The 18973-nt window shown below is 43.3% G+C and overlaps 1 protein-coding gene and 1 pseudogene across 3 annotated transcripts in view; one reads left to right on the plus strand and one right to left on the minus strand.

The window, feature by feature from the left end:
- Positions 1–18973, minus strand: part of EHHADH (enoyl-CoA hydratase and 3-hydroxyacyl CoA dehydrogenase) — a 49417-nt gene that overhangs the window by 9094 nt on the left and 21350 nt on the right. For 2 of the 3 annotated variants that reach the window (XM_002716469.5, XM_070072437.1), the window contains 4 exons: positions 18478–18650; positions 16117–16228; positions 11081–11185; positions 2340–2681 (listed from right to left, as the gene is read on the minus strand). In XM_002716469.5, the coding sequence (XP_002716515.2) occupies positions 2340–2681; positions 11081–11185; positions 16117–16228; positions 18478–18650 (732 nt within the window). Of the gene's footprint in view, positions 1–2339; positions 2682–11080; positions 11186–16116; positions 16229–16359; positions 16499–18477; positions 18651–18973 lie in introns of those variants that run through there. The other variant, XM_070072436.1, reaches the window with a different exon arrangement.
- LOC138849453 (large ribosomal subunit protein eL8-like) lies at positions 2957–5978 on the plus strand (annotated as a pseudogene).

Consider the following 18973-nt stretch of genomic DNA (forward strand, 5'->3'; position numbering starts at 1 on the left):
ACAAGACTAGTGTCTGCTAATAATAACTAATAGAATTAAAAAGGAGAGAACGATCCAACATGGGAAGTGGGATACACAGCAGATTCATAGAATGGCAGGTGCTCTAAACAGCACTCTGGCCTCAGAATCAGCCCTTAAGGCATTTGGATCCAGCTAAAAAGCCCATGAAAGTTTCTCAGGCATGGAAAGCCAAGACACTGTGGCAAAAAAAAAAAAAAAAAAAAAAAAAAAAAAAAAAAAACCAACCAACCCTAAATGAAAGATCTCTGTGAGTGAAATCCCAGCAGAAAGAATGAGCCATCAAAGGATGTACCTTTCTCTGAAGGGAGGAGAGAGAACTTCCACTTTGATTATGGCCTTGTCTAAATAAGATTGGAGCTTGTGAACTCAAGAGGCTTCCATAGCCTTGGCAGCTCACGACAAGAGCCTCGGGTGATCACTGATGTCATAAATAAGAGTGTCAATTGTTAAATCAACAACGAGAGTCACTGTGCACTTACTCCCCATGTAGGACCTCTGTCCTTAATGTGTTGTACTATGCAAATTAATGGTAAAACTAGTCTTCAAACAGTAGTTTATACTTTGTGTATTTGTGTGGGTGCAAACTGTTGAAATCTTAGTATCTACTAAGTTGATCTTCTGTATATAAAGATGATTGAAAATGAATCTTGATGAAGAATGGGATGGGAGAGGGAGTGGGAGATGGGACGGTTGTGGGTGGGAGGGAGGTTATGGTGGGAAAAGTCGCTATAATCCTAAAGTTGTACTTTGGAAATTTATATTTATTAAATAAAAGTTAAAAAAAAAAGACTGTGATGGAAGGGATGACTGTTAAAGTAGAATAAGGAGAGGAGTTTGGCTTAGTGGTTAAACTACCTTTTGGGACACCTGCAAGGTTTGTGTCTTGGCTCTGTTCCCAATTTCAACTTTCTGTGAATGTCAGAACTGGGAGACAGCAGGTGATAGTTCAAGAGGTTGGGTCCCTGGCACCCATGTAGGTGACTCAGATTGACTTCCTGTCTCCCAGCTCTGGCCAGGACGAGCCTCAGCCACTGCAGACATTTGAGGAATGAAACAGTAGATAGAAGTTCTCTCTCTTTTTCTCTCTCTCTCTATGTCTTCAAAATTAATTTTTAAAAGTTAAAGCTGAATAGGGAAGAACATTAAGATGAGAGGAGTTGGGTGGGCAGTGGGTACAACAGTTAAGATGGCAGTTGTGATTGGGGTACCCAGGTAGGAGCTAGATGCCCAGCTCCCTGCTGATGCTCACACTGGGAAGGCAGCAGGTGAAGGTTCAAGTACAGGGTCCCTGAAACCATGAAGGAAGCTCAAATTGAGTTCCAGGCTTCTGGCTTCAGCTTATCCCAGCCCTAGTTGTATGAGTAGAGTGATTCAGCATATGGAAGATCTCCATGTGTCTGTCTATCTGTCTGTCCATGTCTGTGTCTTTCTCTGTCTCTACTTTTCAAATAAATAGAGGGCCAGCGCCACAGCTCAATAGGCTAATCCTCTGCCTGTGGTGCTGGCACACCAGGTTCTAGTCCCAGTCGGGGTGCCGGATTCTGTCCCGGTCGCTCCTCTTCCTGTCCAGCTCTCTGCTGTGGCCCGGGAGTGCAGTGGAGGATGGCCCAAGTGCTTGGGCCCTGCACCCCATGGGAGACCAGGGTAAGTACCTGGCTCCTGCCATCAGATCAGCATAGTGCACTGGCCACAGCACGCCAGCTGCAGCGGCCATTGCGGGGTGAACCAATGGCAAAGGAAGACCTTTCTTTCTGTCTCTCTCTCTCTATCACTGTCCACTCTGCCTGTCAATAAATAAATAAAAATAAAAAATAAATAAATAAAAATACTGGAGATGATTAAGTCAGATGTAGCCAGAATAAGCATTCAAGAGACATGCAAAGGGGGCAGATGTGGCACAGCAGGTTAAGTTGCTGCTTGAGATATCTACATCCCACATTGGTGTGCAATTTTCAGTCTCAGCTGCTCTACTTCCAATCCAGGTCCCTGCTAATGCACCTGGGAAGCAGCAGATGATGGCCCAAGTACTTGGGTCCCTGTTACCCCAGATAGGCTGTTGCAGCCATTTAGGGAATGAGTAAAAAGCACTTCGAGTCTGAAGTCAGACAGACCTAGGATCAGCCCCTCATATCTCCTGTGTTTAGCTCACAGTGGAAAAGACAGTATCTCTAGGCCTTGCACGTAACATGAAGACAGCGCATGAGCTTGGTGAGAATTAGTTTAGCTAACACAAGCAACGTGTTTAGCACTGAACCTGCACCCAGTGACCCTAGGCTGCAGATCTGGAGAATGCCATGAATGACCCCTCATGCTCTTACCCAGAACACCGACAGAGGAGATGGGCCGTGCCGACGCTGTCTTCCAGGATGCTCCAGAGGGAGTTGACCACTTATTTGCATTTTTTTCAGCAAAGAAAGCATATTGCAGGGCTCGAGCCTGGCCTGATTCCCGGAGGTACATAAACAGCTCCTCCTCCTCCTTGATGCCCACTGTGTAGGGATACTTCACAGCGGCCTGGATGGCACGGACACACGTCTCTGGAGCAAGGCACCCAGGGTACTGCTTCCGCATCTTTACGAAGGCGTCACTGAAAATGGTATCCATGTTGGGCAAGCTCTGAACTGGTTTGTTGCAGAGTCTACGGGATTCTAGAGGTTGACCTGAAAGGCATAAGAGGGACCAGAGCTTTGGAAATGTTGCTTACACAAAGGGAATATGATTATAGAGTAATAACAGCAGCTGTCACAATAACCTATTCAAAATTAATGTATAAAACCAAATAGTTCATCTAGATTTTGTGTAGTAATTTGAGAGGAAAGAGACACAGAGAGATAGAGAGAACAGACATAAGAAACAAGCTCCTGTCTGTAGTTCACTCTTCAAATGTCTCCAATGGCTTGAGTTGGGCAAAACAAAGGCAGGAGCTAGGATCCCAATGCAGGTCAAAAAAATCTCACAAGGATGGTAAGGATCCACCTACTTGCACCATCACCTGTGGCCTCACAGTATATACATTAGCAAGAAGTCAGAATCAGGAGTAGATTTAGGACTCAAACCCCAGCACTCCCATATAGGATGTGGGTGTTCCAATTTGTATCTTAACCATTAGGCTAAATGCCTGCCCCTTGTCACTATTATTTAGTAAAAAACTACTATCAAAAATGTCTGACATCTTTATAACTTCATTCTATAAGGTAGAACTGAATAGAATTGGAGCACTTTAAATTACGTAATGTAGGCATAAAATTTGCCTTCTGTTTATATCCCAAGGCCAATACAACTTTACCAGCTAAAATATTAATTTGTCAATGAGTCCAAGGAGAATTGCTCTAGTTTATATTTTAGATTAAAAATAATCCTAATTCCATTCCTAACAGTAAAAAAATAAATAAATAAAACACTTAGAAGAGTTCTCTCTTCCAGCCACCCAAGATGCCGAAAGAAGGCCAAAGGGAAAAAGGTTGCCCTGGCCCCTGCTGTCATGAAGAAGCAGGAGGCCAAGAAGGTGGTAAATCCTCTGTTTGAGAAAAGGCCTAAGAATTCTGGCATTGGACAGGACATCCAGGCCCAAGTGGACCAGTTCACCCAGGCCCTGGACCACCAGACAGCTACTCAACTGCTGAAGCTGGCCCACAAGTACAGACCAGCGATGAAGCAAGAGAAGAAGCAGAGATTGTGGGCCAGGGCTGAGAAGAAAGCTTCTGGCAAAGGGGACGTCCCCACCAAGAGACTACCTCCTCTGGGCGGGTGTCAACACTGTCTCTACCTTGGTGGAGAATAAGAGGGCTCAGCTGGTGATGACTGCACATCATGGATCCCACTGAGTTTGTTGTTTCCTTGCCCACCCTGTGTCTTTTTTTTTTTTTTTTTTTTTTTTTTTGACAGGCAGAGTGGACAGTGAGAGAGAGAAAAAGGCCTTCCTTTGCCGTTGGTTCACCCTCCAATGGCTGCTGCGGCTGGCGCGCTGCAGCCAGTGCACCGTGCTGATCCGATGGCAGGAGCCAGGGGCTTTTCCTGGTCTCCCATGGGGTGCAGGGCCCAAGCACCTGGGCCATCCTCCACTGCACTCCCTGGCCACAGCAGAGAGCTGGCCTGGAAGAGGGGCAACCGGGACAGAATCCGGCGCCCCAACCGGGACTAGAACCCAGTGTGCCGGCACCGCTAGGCAGAGGATTAGCCTGTTGAGCCACGGTGCCGGCTGCCCTGTGTCTTAAGATGGGGGTCCCTTCCGAACAGGCCATCAAGGAGAGAGGCGCCTTTCTCTGAAGGGAGGAAGGAACCTCCACTGTGATACGGCCTTGACTAAACAAGTTCAGAGTTGATGAACTCAAGGGGCTTCCATAGCCTAGATAGCTCATAGCAAGAGTCTCGGGTGATTGCTGATGTCATAAATAAAAGTGCCAATTGTTAATCAACAACGGGAGTCACTGAGTACATGCTCCCACATAGGATCTCTGTCCTTAATGTTTTTTACTATGAAATTTAAAAACAACACTACTAGTCGAACAATACCCTATACCTTGTGCGGTTGTGTGAGTGCAGCCTGTTGAAATCCTTGCTTAGTATATACTAAGTTGATCTTCAGTATATGAAGGTAATGGAAAATGAAACTCGATGAAGGGCAGGATGGGAGAGGGAGTAGGAGAGGGGAGGGCCACGGGAGGGAGGGAGGTTTGGGGTGGGGGGAGCCACAACAATACAAAAGTTGCACTTTGTAAATTCACATTTATTAAATAAAAAAAAACTATATAACAAACAAAAAAAAAAGAAAAGGAAGAAAAAAAAGAACTTAATACTTTACCCTTTTAGTATTTTTTATGTTCTACTTAAAACTATTGGTTGAACTCTGTAATTAATACACAATTACTCTTAGGTGTTTAATTAATGCTATAATTAGTACTCAAATAGTATTTTACACTTTGTGTTTCTGGGTGGGTGTAAGCTGTGGAAATCTTTACTTAATATATGCTAAATTGATCTTCTGTATATAAAGATAATTGAAAATTAATCTTACATGAGGAGTAAGTGCACAGTGACTTACTCCTCATGTAGGATCTCTGTCCTTAACATGCTGTACACTGAGGCTTAATGCTATAACGAGTACTCAAACAGTATATTTCACTTTGTGTTTCTATGGGGGTGCAAACGATTGAAATCTTTACTTAATATACACTAAACTGATCTTCTGTAAAAAAAAAAAAAAAAATTATCAATTCCTAACTTGACTCTCACTGGGATTAAACATGACAATAGGTCTGATCTGATTTCATCATCATTTAAAAAAAAAATCATTTATTATTTTTCACTTTATGTTTCTGTGTGGGAGCAAACTGTTGAAATACTTACTTAAGGTATGCTAGGCTGATCTTCTGTATATTAAGATAATCGAAAATGAATCTTGACGTGAATGGAGGGGGAGAGGGAGTGGGAAGGGGGGGGTTGTGGGTGGGAGGGACGGTATGGGGGGGGAAGCCATTGTAACACATGAGTCGTACTTTGGAAATTTATATTCATTAAATAAAAGATAAAAAAAAAAGAAAAAAGAAAATTAATCTTGATGTGAATGGAAGGGGAGAGGGAGTGGGAGAGGGGAGTGTTGTGGGTGGGAGGGAGGTTATGGTGGGGGGAGCTATTGTAATCCATAAGCTGTACTTTGGAAATTTATGTTCATTAAAAAAAAAAAAGATGGGGGTCCCTTCCTGCATCATCAAGGGAAAGGTCTGGCTGGGGCTCTGGTCCACAGGAAGACCTGCGTCATAGTTGCCTTCATGCAGGTGAATTTGGAAGACAAAGGGGCTCTGGCTAAGCTGGTGGAAGCCATCAGTCCCAACTACAATGGCAGATACAATGAGAGCTGCCACCACTGGGCAGGCAATATCCTGGGTCCCAGATCTGTGGCTGGCATTGCCAAGCTAGAAAAGGCCAAGGCCAAAGAACTTGCCACGAAGCTGGGATAAATATGGACTACTGAGTTCCCTGTACATAACTGTCCTACACACACACACACACACAAAACATTTAGAAGACTAATGCAAGGACATACATCTAAATTAGTGGAAGAAAATGGAGAGTTCACAAATAAGTCCTTACAATTATAGTCAACAGACTTTACAACACATGCACCAAGACAATCGATACAGAAAGCAGAGTCTTCCAACAACCAGGCTGGGATCAGTGCATACAAGGGGCAAAAACAGCACCGGGCTCCTTACACAGCACTATATGTCTAAAGAAGTGCCAAATGGATCACCAATTTGAACAATCTAAAACTATACAATTTTCTAGAACAATACAGGAGAAGCTTTGTGGCCTGGATTTAGGAAAAACTATTTTAAGTTCAACATCAAAAGCTTGACCAAAAAAGAAAAAAAGCCAATAAAACTGGAATGAAAATTTAAAAATTTTGTGCTATAAATCTTATCATTAAAAAAATGAGAAGACAAATCATCGAGTGGCAGAAAATAACCTGTGTGTGAAGAAGAAGAATGGTGACTCCCAAATAGCCACATCTTTAATCCCCAGGAGACCTTACGATCTTGGCATATTTCATTATATTATCTTAACTGTGACTATATTATTTGACCTGGTGAGCTGCTTTTGTAGGAATGAGTAAGGGTAAAGTTCTTGAGATGGAGAGATTACTCTGTATTATTGGTGGGAGGGGGCTCAGTCTCATCTCACGAGTCCTTAAAAATGGAGAATCTGTCCCCACTTGGACTCAGAGGACAAAGAAAGGTGAGAGACATGCACCATGCAAAGGACTCAACCATTTTTAACAATGTGGATTTGAATGTGGGAAGAGCCAGAGGATCTAGCTAACTTCACCTGGAGTCCTGACCCACAGAACTCTGTGATCCGTGTTTGATTTTAAGTGGCTGAGTTTTGGGGGTAATTTTGTTATACAATTATAAATAATTAATATAGAACCAGTAGAATTTTATTTTTGTCACTATTTGAGCAGTTTAGTGGGATAAATTAGGAAAAGTTGACACATGGGAAAAGGGAACTCAACATTTAAAAATTTTTTTAAATATTTTTATTTGCATATTACTATACTATTAATTAATGCAGTGTAATTAATGTTTCCTTCTCTTTGTGATTACTTAATGGCCTTGAAGGTCCTCTCTTCTATTTGCTCAGAACATCTGTAGCAGGTGGTTGCAAACTACAGTCAGTCACTGTTTTGTGTAACACCAGGAGTTTACTCCTTTTTTTTAAGATTTATTTTATTTATTTGAAAGAGTTACAGAGAGAGGTAGACACATACATACACACACACACACACAGAGAGAGAGAGAGAGAGAGAGAGGGAGGGAGGGAGGGAGGGAGGGAGGGAGGTCTTCCATCCTCTGGCTCACTCCCCAAATGGCTGCAACAGCTGGAGCTATGCTGATCCAAAGCCAGGAACCAGGAGCTTCCTACGGTTTCCCACATATGTGCAGGGGCCCAAGGGCTTGGGCCATCCTCTGCTGCTTTCCCAGGCACATTAGCAGGGAGCTGGATTGGAAGCAGAGCAGCCTGGACTCAAACCAGTTCCCATATGGGATGCTTGTGCTGCAGGCTGGGGCTTTAACCTGCTGCACCACAGCACTGGCCCCAGAATTTATTCCTTCTAATCATCCATTATCCAGCCTCCATCTGTCACCCTCCACTTCTCCCAACCTCTAGTAATTAGTATCCTATAAACAGATTGACCATTTTAGCTTCCATATATGATGGACAAGGTGCAGTATTTATCTTTCTGTGTCTGGGTTATTTTCAAAATTGAGCTACAGGGGTGGGTGTTTGGTGCCGCAGTTAAGATGCTGCTTGGAGGGCCAGTGTTCTGACATAGCAGATAAAGCCACCGCCTGCAATGCAGGATCCCATTTGGGTGCTCCACTTCTGATCCAGCTCCCTGCTCATGTGCCTGGGAAAGCAGCAGAAGATGACCCACATATCTGAGTCTCTGAAACCACATGGGAGACCCAGAAGAAGCTCCTGGCTCCTGGTTTCGGCCTGGTCCAGCACTGGCTGTTTCAGCCATCTGGGGAATGAACCAGCAGATGAAAGATTCTCTCTCCATCTCTCCCTTTCTCTCTGTAACTCTTTCAAAATAAATAAATAAATCTTTAAAAAAAAAAAAAAAAAGATGCTGCCTGGGACACCTGAATACCTTATCAGAGTGTCTGGGTTTAAGTCCTAGCTCCGCTCTTAATTCTAGCTTCCTTGTAACGTGTACCCTGGGAGGCAGCAGGTGATGGTTCAAGTTCTTGGGTCCTTGCTGCTACCTGGGAGATCTGCATTTGAGTTCCTAGCTCTGGATTAGGCTTGGGCCAACCACTGCTGGTGCAGGCATTTGAGGAGAGGACTGGTAGATGGGAAATCTCTCTATTCCTTTCTCTCCCCCTCCTTCTGTCTGTCCCTTCTCTCACTGAAAATCTGCCTTTCAAATAAATAAATCTTTATGTTAAAAAAAAAAAAACAGCAAATCACCTTTTTGGTGATTTCATTCACCAGTAAAAGGAAAGAATTCAACAAAATTAACTGGTATCAAACCATGTTTCCAGACCTCATCACGACAGTGCTTGGACTCCCAGTTTCTGGTCTTCACTACAACCCAAGGAGCTCCACGGTGTTGGTTTGGGGAAGATTAATTCAGCTGAAATGGCCACTAGCCATATTCTTTTTTTTTTTTTTTTTTTTTGACAGGCAGAGTGGACAGTGAGAGAGAGAGACAGAGAGAGAAAGGTCTTCCTTTGCCGTTGGTTCACCCTCCAATGGCCACCACGGCTGGCGCGCTGCGGCTGGCGCACCGCGCTGATCCAAAGGCAGGAGCCAGGTGCTTCTCCTGGTCTCCCATGGGGTGCAGGGCCCAAGCACTTGGGCCATCCTCCACTGCACTCCCGGGCCACAGCACAGAGCTGGCCTGGAAGAGGGGCAATCGGGACAGAATCCAGCGCCCCGACTGGGACTAGAACCCGGCGTGCCGGCGCTGCAAGGCAGAGGATTAGCCTATTGAGCCACGGCGCCGGCGCCACTACCTATTTTCTTAAAGACATGAATCAGTCAGTTATGAAAGATGTAGTTTAAAAATGTACATGTATAGTTGCATAACTTTGTGAATATACTAAAAAAAACACTGAATTATGCACTTTAAAGCAGTGATTTTTGTGGTCTGTATGTTATATCTCAATTTTAGCTTTTTTTTTTTTTTAAAGATTTCATTTATTTATTTGAAAGATGGAGTTACAGACAGTGAGAGGGAGAGACAGGAGCTAGGAGCAGTAGAAGATGGCCCAAGTCCTTGGGCACCTGCATCCGCATGGGAGACCCAGAAGAAGCTCCTACCTCTTGGCTTTGGATTGGCACAGCTCCAGCCATTGCGGCCATTTGGGGAGTGAACCAGTGGATGGAAGATACCCCCCCCCCCGCCTCTCCCTCTCTCTCTGTGTAACTCTTTCAAATAAATAAATACATCTTCAAAAAAAATAAATTGCTCCTGTCCACTGGTTCATTCCTCAGATGCCCACAACAACTGGAACTGTGCTAAACAAAAACCGGAACTGGGGTTTGAATCCAGGTCTCTCATGTGAGGTGCAGAGACCCAAGTAATGTTGTTGAGATGGAATACCACTTCATAAATTTTATAAATGAAAATATTTTAAATTTAATGTTTAAAGTTAATGAAAATTAATTTTAAATTTTAAATAAATAAAACATTAAAACCAGACCATCACAAATATATACCATACTAAGAGCCTCATCTATTTCTATAAGTAACTTAATTCTCTGACCAGAATCTATGGAGATCAAGTGAGGAAAGGAACTCCCTATGAAACTGAGGCCTTTGCAAACTAAAACCCCAGATGGGAATGACGGACATGGATCTTTCTTGAGCCCCAACCAATGATACATTTAGGGACTTCTAAATGCAACAGCCTCTGTTGTGAACCAGCCAAATGACCTGGGACAAAGCACCAAGGCCTCTCGGGGAGCACAGTGAGGAAAAGCTGGAGAAAATCTTCTGGAAGCAGGCAGAGACCACGGGACATTCATTTCCATGCAGGCAAGGACCTGCTGCTTCCCCTTGAAAAGCATCAGTGTCCTCCACACAGCCCCTCTTGACTCCAATGCAAGTTTCACTGTGACACTGACACAGTAACCCGCGACAGCCACAAAGGAGAGATGACTTCAAGAAAGTGGTCTTTGCTAGGGCTGACAAATGAATGACTTTCAAAAGAATCCTTCCCTTGCTGCTGGGATGCTGTATGCCAGGAAGCACAGAGGAGCACACACTGTTCTGCCTTGGCCCAACACTCCTCCCTTTTACATTTTCTGGCAATTTTTACCCTCTACAACTTGCTCATTAAAAGCTGACAGCCTTCATAGACCAAAGAGGAATAGTTTTAAAAGAAGGAAAGAAAGAAACAAGCAAAATCTCTAGGAGTGCCATGAAAGGAACTCTTGAAGGAAAATGATGAGTCCATTAAGTGAGAACCATGGAGGGGGACAGAGCTGAACTGCTGACATGAGCTCCAGAGGCAAACAGCTCTGTGCTGCTGACTATTGAGCTCGTCTTCTACATACTGAAGTGTTGCATGCTTGCTTGGTGTTTCAATTTTAATTCTATTTCATAATTGGAAAAAAGATTTATATGATCAGAAATTCTACAAATACAGCAGGTAAACACTGAAAAGCCTCTTTCCAACTGTACCTGCTGGATGACCAGCCCCGTTCCAGAGGCCATTTGACCCAATTCTTGTAACTCCTTATGGAAATGTTTGAGGCATATATATTCTATCTGACCCTCTTGTTTTGTTACTCCAATGGAAACTACTATATGGAAATCTAGTGGTTATCCAACAGAAATCTCCAATGGAAACCACAGATACTTTCTCACTTAACAATACAATACATCCTGGGGCTCAATCCCATTGGTGCATACAGATTCTCTTATTTTTAAGCTGTTTCATCTCCCATCACATGAATACCCCAGAGAATATTTAAAGAATTCCTTACTAAAATGGACATTTAGCTTGTATGCAATCTTGTTCTATTTCTATTGTGATCTTCTCACCTAGAACTCTCTGGGCAAATTTGATTGCTTCTTCAGTTGGATCTGAGTTCACAACTTCATCCAGAATCCCCAGCTTGTGTGCATCCCCTGCTGAAATGTGTCTTCCTAAAACAAAAACAAAACATATCAAAGAAGGAGGTGAAATTAAAGGAAAAACATTACTTTCTCTAGCAAGGAATGCTGTGTTTCCTGGAGACAAACATCTATTATGAAACAAAATAACTAGGGACTACAAGGACTAACTAAACAACTAAGGACTGTTGTAGTAGAAAGAACACTGCAGATGTAATCAGAGAACTCGGATTCAAGCTCCAGTTCTATTTTTTTCATTATTTGTGTGACCACAAAGAATAGTCACAGAGCCACAATTTCCCCCAGTAAATGAAACAGTTAAGCTTATCTCAGTGATTCTGAGTATCATGTCAGAATAATACATTCTCCTTATAGTACATTAATTCTTCAGAAGCACTTTATAAACTATCAACCTTTTTAGGAACTTGAGAGAGAATTGATGTGGTGATAACAACAGAGGTGGTAGCAGTGCTGTCACCATACACCTAGCACATACCAATAGCTATGGTTGATTAAAGGGCACAGCTCAATGCAGCTGAATGGATAGGAAAATAACGGTCAATGAAGTTGACATAATACAAGGTAGTAATCCAAACTACATGGGACAAACAAAGGACTTCTGAGGTTTTTTGGGCACACAGCCTCCTGATTCTCACTCAGTGAATGCAATCACCAGTGAGTGAGCTTTGGAGCCCTGAAACCTACTACAGAAGCTGAGAAGGAAGCAGTGATGTTGGGATAATCGTTACTCAGATCTGTGGCAGCAAGATGTGGGCCATGGATCCAAGCTTGATGAACCAAGTACTCTCTTCAGGCCCTTTTCCTGTATTTAGTGACACTAAACAGCAGCAGTAGTTTCAATTCACAGGGAACACCATGTAGGGCCTAGTGGTTTTGGCTCTAGCAGCCCCCCGGATCCATTCCTGTCACTGGCAGGCTCCAGTGCAGAATGTCACCTCTAAGGTGACAGAAGTTCAATGAGTGTAAGAATCACTACTGACAGCCGGCACAGCGGGTCACTAGGCTAATCCTCTGCCTAGCGGCGCCGGCACACCGGGTTCTAGTCCCGGTCGTGGCACCGGATTCTGTTCCGGTTGCCCCTCTTCCAGGCCAGCTCTCTGCTGTGGCCAGGGAGTGCAGTGGAGGATGGCCCAAGTGCTTGGGCCCTGCACCCCATGGGAGACCAGGAGAAGCACCTGGCTCCTGCCTTTGGATCAGCGCGGTGCGCTGGCCTCGGCGGCCATTGGAGGGTGAACCAACGGCAAAAAAAGGAAGGCCTTTCTCTCTCTCTCTCACTGTCCACTCTGCCTGTCAAAAAAAAAAAAAAAAGAATCACTACTGAATCCAGCCTCAGCAGTTCTTCACCAGTTGTAGACTCATAATTTGATCTGTGTTTCCTGAAGTAGGGGTGGGGCTGTAAACCCTTTCCCACGGGATCAGGAGGCTGTGACAGTGACACAGCTGGCTTTCGTGCCCAGTACTGTCCTGTCTTCTACAAAGCCATCATCAGATCAGTCTTGAAACAATTCAAGTCACTCTGCTCCAACAGACGATGGTGGCAGATGCCATTTCTGAGACAAATCCTCACTTTTTGGTTCCAAATAGTACTTTTGAGATCTGCAAATGGGTTTTCTTGATCAGAGATGCACTTGAGAGATTTTTAGCGGGGGTCTCTCTGGAAGAGCAGTACTTCAGCAGTTTTCTGGAAGTGCCTTTGGAAACGTGTCCAGATCTCCTCCTGGAGTGCGGAGGCAGTGGGGAGTGGCTGGGAGTTTCTAGGGGTCAAATATCCTATGTATAAAATCACTTGGGGGGCCGGCGTTGTGGGCTAAGCCTCTGCCTACAGCATAGGCATCCCATATGGATGCCAGTTCTAGTCCCAGCTGCTCCTCTTCCAATCCAGCTCTCTGCTATGGCTTGGGAAAGCAATAGAAGATGGCCCAAGTGTTTGAGCCCCTGCACCCATGTGGGAGACCTGGAGGAAGATCCTGACTCCTGGCTTCAGATCCACCCAGTTCCCACCATTGTGGACATTTGGGGAGTGAACCAGCGGATGGAAGACCTTTCTCTCTGTCTCTCCCTCTCACTGCCTGTAACTCTACCTCTCAAATAAATAAAACTAAAAAAAAAAAATCACTTGAGCAAGGGGTGAGTGAATCAGCTCAAAGGGATGAAATGGGCACAAAACAGATGATGGAAACCCGGGTACTAAAAGGGTCTCTGGGGGCTGGTGTTGTGGCATAGCAGGTAAAGCTTCTACGTCCAATGCTGGCATCCCATGTGGGTGCCTGTTTGAGTCCTGGATGCTCCACTTCTGATCCAGCTCTCTGGGAAAGCAGAAGATGCCCAAAGTGTTTGGGTTCCTGCACCCTAGTGGGAGACCTAGATGAAGCTCCTGGATCCTGGCTTCAGCCTGACCCATCCCTGTCTGTTGAGATCATCTGGGGAGTGAACCAGAAGATGGAAGATTCTCTCTCTTTCTGTGTGTGTGTGTGTGTGTGTATGTGTGTCCCTCTCTCTGTAACTCTATCTTTCAAATGCATAAATCAATCTTTTTAAAAACACACACACACTTAAAGGGTCTTTGGCATCAGATCTGTGGCAGCAAGATGTGGGCCATGGATCCAAGCTTGATGAACCAAGTACTCTCCATCCCACAGGATGGACCAAACATTTCTTCAGCTGGAAAGATTTCTTCTGCCTCGGATTCCACAGAAGTCTCTCTCCTGTTCTTATGGAATCAGTGAAATTCCAAGGACTTTTCCTCTGTCCCAAAGAACGGAGGTCCTAAAGGCACGCTCAGTGTGTCCCACCACACGCTCAGGCTGTGCAGGAGACGCAGTTTTCCTCACGCTGGCCTCGGAGCAGCCGCTGTGCAGGGCTCTAGGAGAAGCCTTGTGCAGATCTCCTACAAGGCGAGCCTGAGCCACTGAGGCTGAGAGCTCTCTTCTCCAAGCTGCATCACCTCAGTTCGTTCTGATTCTCCTCATGGCTTCTTTTCCAACCTTAACATTTTATTTTTCTCCAAGGAACCTTTTCCAGATGTCACTTAAGGTCCCCTAAAAATCGCACAGATGAATCAAAACAACAGGCATGGGCTGGCGCCGTGGCGCAGTAGGCTAACCTCTGCCTGTGGTGCTGGCATTCCATATGGGCGCTGGTTCTAGTCCCAGCTGCTCCTCTTCCAATCCAGCTCTCTGCTATGGCCTGGGAGGGCAGTGGAAGATGGCCCAAGTGCTTCGGCCCCGGAACCTGCACAGGAGACCAGGAAGAAGCACCTGGCTCCTGGCTTTGGATGGGCACAGCTCCAGTCGTTGCAGCCATTTAGGGAGTGAACCAGCGGATGGAAGACCTTTCTCTCTGTCTCTCCCTCTCACTGTCTGTAACTCTACCTCTCAAATAAATAAATAATCTAAAAAAAAAAAACAACAGGCATAAGGTTCTAACATCAGATTTCTTCTAATTCAGTGACCTTTCTATGCAAATCAAAAACCCCATTACACTCTGCCAGCTACACCACTGATCCTCATCATATTAAACAACGATATTTCCTGCATAGTGCCTTGGCACAAGGCTGGTCCTCTTCACCTCACTTCTTTTTGTTAAAGAGGCCAATTTCTGCTCAGATTTCTCCCAGGACACCTTTGCCTTTCAGACTTAACTGAAAATAGCACCACAAAATGCCCCCATCCCCCCATAGGCTTCAACTTTTGACCCTCAGGAGCCACAGACTCATTTCCCACCACTATGATTTTCTCCTTTGTTTTATGCTGCTTTGCTTCCATTCTGGTTTGTTTTCTGTAGAATAACCTGTCTCGTGTACTTTGATTTTCTTTCATATGGTGAATTGCAAGCGTCCTCATTTGAATTCTAAACTGTATACTTAAAATAGTTTACATTTTTTAAAATGTACTTGTCATGCCATTGTAAATTAAAACCACTTCTAACTTGATGTATTGGAGAAAAGAAACTGAATACCTTTAGTTTTCCATATTCTCTCTCTCCTTCCATACTCTATATGACTCAAAACACGCCCATTTAAAAAGAAAAAAGGCATTTTAGATGCTTATAGCCTCATGCTATTTTTTATATGGATTCATAGTTTTGAATCACAGTTTAAGTGTTAAAACACAGATTTCTATTAGTAATCCACAAATGTTTTCGTTTTAGGACTCATTGGCATTTTTAAAGCTTAAGGAGAACTACAAAAAATTTTTATTCATACAGGAAAAATCTACTAATATTTTCAGTGTTAGAAACTTAAACAAGAACTTTAAAAATGTTTGTTTATTGATTTGCTTAAAACTAACAATGATAAAAGCATTACTTGCTCACAATTTTTTTGCAGAATACTATATTTACAAAATTTTTAAAATTTAGTGAGAAGAGTGCCAATGCTTTATGCTTTTACAAATTTATTTCTGTATAAGGTTTATAAACAACAATATAAGGCTAAGTTCAGAATCTCCAAATGTTGTCCAAAGCTGTATTTTTCACCTTCCCTATTGAAAAAGAACATCATCCACTTATAGACAATATCCTAATACCTGGAAATAAAAAATACATTCACTTTCACAATAAAACTTGGTATCTTGCCTTATAGGATTTTTATGGTTATAATTTTTATTTATATTCAATTTTTAAATTGCATAGGAATATAATGCACCCTTTATGAACACCATTGCTTATGAATACAGACTGGACCTATAATAAAACCCAGAATCTGATTAGCATTTTGCGCACACTCATTTAGAAGGCTCCCACATTCGATCTTCCTGGCACACTCTAGAGGCTCTCCGGGAGTGTGTCTCTCTCCACTTTGCAGATGAGGAAACTGAGAGTCAAGAGGTTACAGGGTCCTCTTCAGGTGACACGGGCAGTGAGTGGTCAGGCCAGGGGCTCTGTGAGTCCTGGGCCAGTTCCTCATGCTGATTTGGACAGTTACTGGCAAGGTTTGTACTGACCTGAGGTAATTAAGTCAAGTGCAGCAGGAACCCCAATGAGTCTGGGGAGAAGCTGGGTTCCTCTTCCACCAGGAAGAAGTCCTAGTGTGACTTCTGGGAGGCCGACTCGAGCCTAAGAAAGACGGAAGGCATAGAGGCCATTACTGCTCTGAGTTAAGGCAAGCATTCCCCTGGATTTCCTACACCATGAACAACACTGTTTCACTGGATTCAAAGATGTCTGCAGAGCAAATTAGCGCTCACCCTCTCCTGCCAGTGCACACCGTCTCCTGCAGTGAACAACATAAGCCAAGCTGTGCTGTCCCCATCTTCACAATGAAACACATTTCTAGCTTCCAATACACTTTTTCTCACCTGTCTCAGAGAGCAAAATAATAGTCTCCAGGATTATCTTCCCAGAATCCTGCAACAGCCAGGAAGCACAAAAAAATGCAAAGAACCCATAGAATAGGAGAGTATAGTTGCAAGTTACATATTGGACACAGGATGACTGATATCTAGAAGAGACTGAAAGAATGTTCACAACCCAATAACAGAAAGACAAATAAATGACTAAAAGTGGACAAATGATCTGGATGGACATTTCTCCAATGAAGAAACAAATGATCAACAAGCACATGAAAAGATGCTCAATATCACCAACCATCAGGAGAATGCAAATGAAAACTCACAATGAGATATCACCTTATTCCTAATAAGATGGCTGTAAAAAAAAAAAAAGAGAGAGAGACAATAACAAGTGATGGAGAGGAGGACTTAGAGAACACAAACCTTCACACATTGCTGTAGAAATACAAAACAGTCCAGACATTTTTCAAAACAATTTGAGTTTCTTCACAGTAAATCACAGTTACCACATGACCCATCAAATCCACTCATGGATATACACTCAAGAAAAATGAAAACATGCCCACAACCAACCTGCATGCAAATTTTCAAAGCATCATTGTTCATAGAAGCAAAAATAGAAGAAATAAACCACGTGTTCATCAACAATGAAGGATAAACAAAATGTGGTTTGGGCTGGCACTGTGGCATAGTGGGCTAAGCTTCTACCTGCAGTGCTGGGATCCCATACAGATACCAGTTCAAGTCCCAGCAGCTCTCCTTCCAATCCAGCTCTCTGCTATGGCCTGGGAAAGCAATGGAAGATGGCCCAACTACTTGGGTCCCTGTACCCATGTGGGAGACTGGAAGAAGCTCCTGGCTCCTGGCTTTGGTTGGCTCAGCTCTGGCCATTGTGGCCATCTGGGGAGTGAACCAGAAGTTGGAAGACCTTTCTTTCTGTCTCTCTCTGTATGTCTATAGCTCTACCTTTCAAATAAATAAATAAAAATCCTTAAAATAAAAATTTTTTAAATGTGGTTTATCCACACAATAGGATATTCAGCCATAAAAAGAATAAAGAACTGATTCGTGTTAAAATGCAAATAAGCCTTGAAAACTTTATGACAAACCAAAAAAAAAAAAAAAACCAGTCACAAAAGAACACATAGTGTTTGATTCCATTGATATGAAATATCCAAGATACAAAAATCTATGGAGACAGAGAGTAGATTAGTGGCTGCCTAGGACTGGGAGAGAGGAGGATAATCTCGGTGCCAAGAGGATTCAGAATTTCTCTTTATAATGATGAAATTTTCTAAAATTGACTGTGGTGATGTTTGTACAATTCTGTGAAAATATTTCACTTGCAAAAATGCCATTTTACATACTGTGATATACACTAGTATCACAGACCTCATTTGACATGCCTAATAACCTTAATTAAATCAATTTCCTGGAGTAAATGCGTTTGATAGCTTTGTGCTGTTATCCAATAAATACCTTTCTTCTTAGATCTAGAAACCATAAGGGAACACAAAACTGAAGTCTTTGAGACAGCAAATGGGAATTTAAGTAAGATGTACATGTAAAAGTGATAATCAAAATATTAATACCTTATCATGCTTAAGCGTGACTCAGTGACATCTGATGTGGGCCACAGTACTATAGCAGATTCTGGGGGGCCTTCTACTGACCCAGGAACTCCCTTTTAGTTGGTGGACCATGGGGAGGCCCTGGGGCTACGGTCAAGGGGAGTAGAGGGACAGTAAGAGAGCCCAGAGTTGCAGTTATTTATCAATCACAGTGGAAGTATTTCAATATTATAATAATCAGTACCATTGTACTTGTACAGTCAACAGCTAAACACTAGTGCCAAAGATACCCAAGAGTTGTTACACAGTAAGTTAAACATTTAAAATGATCACCTATGATGTTTACGGCTACATTTAGAGCTTGCCCTAAAAAAATAAAAAAATAAACAAACAAACAAAAAAACTCCACACTCCAACCTCCTTACAGAGCCTCAGCTGTTACCTGTGCATGGGCAATCCTATAGTGACAGCCCAGGGCCAGCTCCAGTCCTCCTCCCAAGGCCACGCCCTGGATAGCTGCCACCACGGGCTTCTCATTTCTCGACAATTCGTCTACTAAATGTCCCAACCCGAGGCCAGAGTTCCTAGGAGCCTGGAAGCTGTGGATATCAGCACCTAAGGACACCAAGACAAGGAGAAATACAGGTTCAGAAAGACTTGGACTTTGTCACATAACCACAGGCAACTGATCACTCTTAGGAAGTCTCAGACCTCTGGGGGCCCAGGAAACACTTCATCCTTTTGTTGGAGTCACAAGAAAGGAACATTACCTTGGAAAATGTAAGACATAAATATAAGGCAGAATCCTCAAATGGTTCCAGATATTTCATAATTTCCCAAAATCTGTTAATCCACATGATAGCTAGCAAACCTACCTTTACAAAAATTAAAGAGTTCAGATTCTCTTCCAAAGAACATGATTCTGAGATTGAGTCAGC

This window comes from Oryctolagus cuniculus, chromosome 4 (assembly GCF_964237555.1).
Source record: "Oryctolagus cuniculus chromosome 4, mOryCun1.1, whole genome shotgun sequence".
Lineage (NCBI taxonomy): Eukaryota > Metazoa > Chordata > Mammalia > Lagomorpha > Leporidae > Oryctolagus > Oryctolagus cuniculus.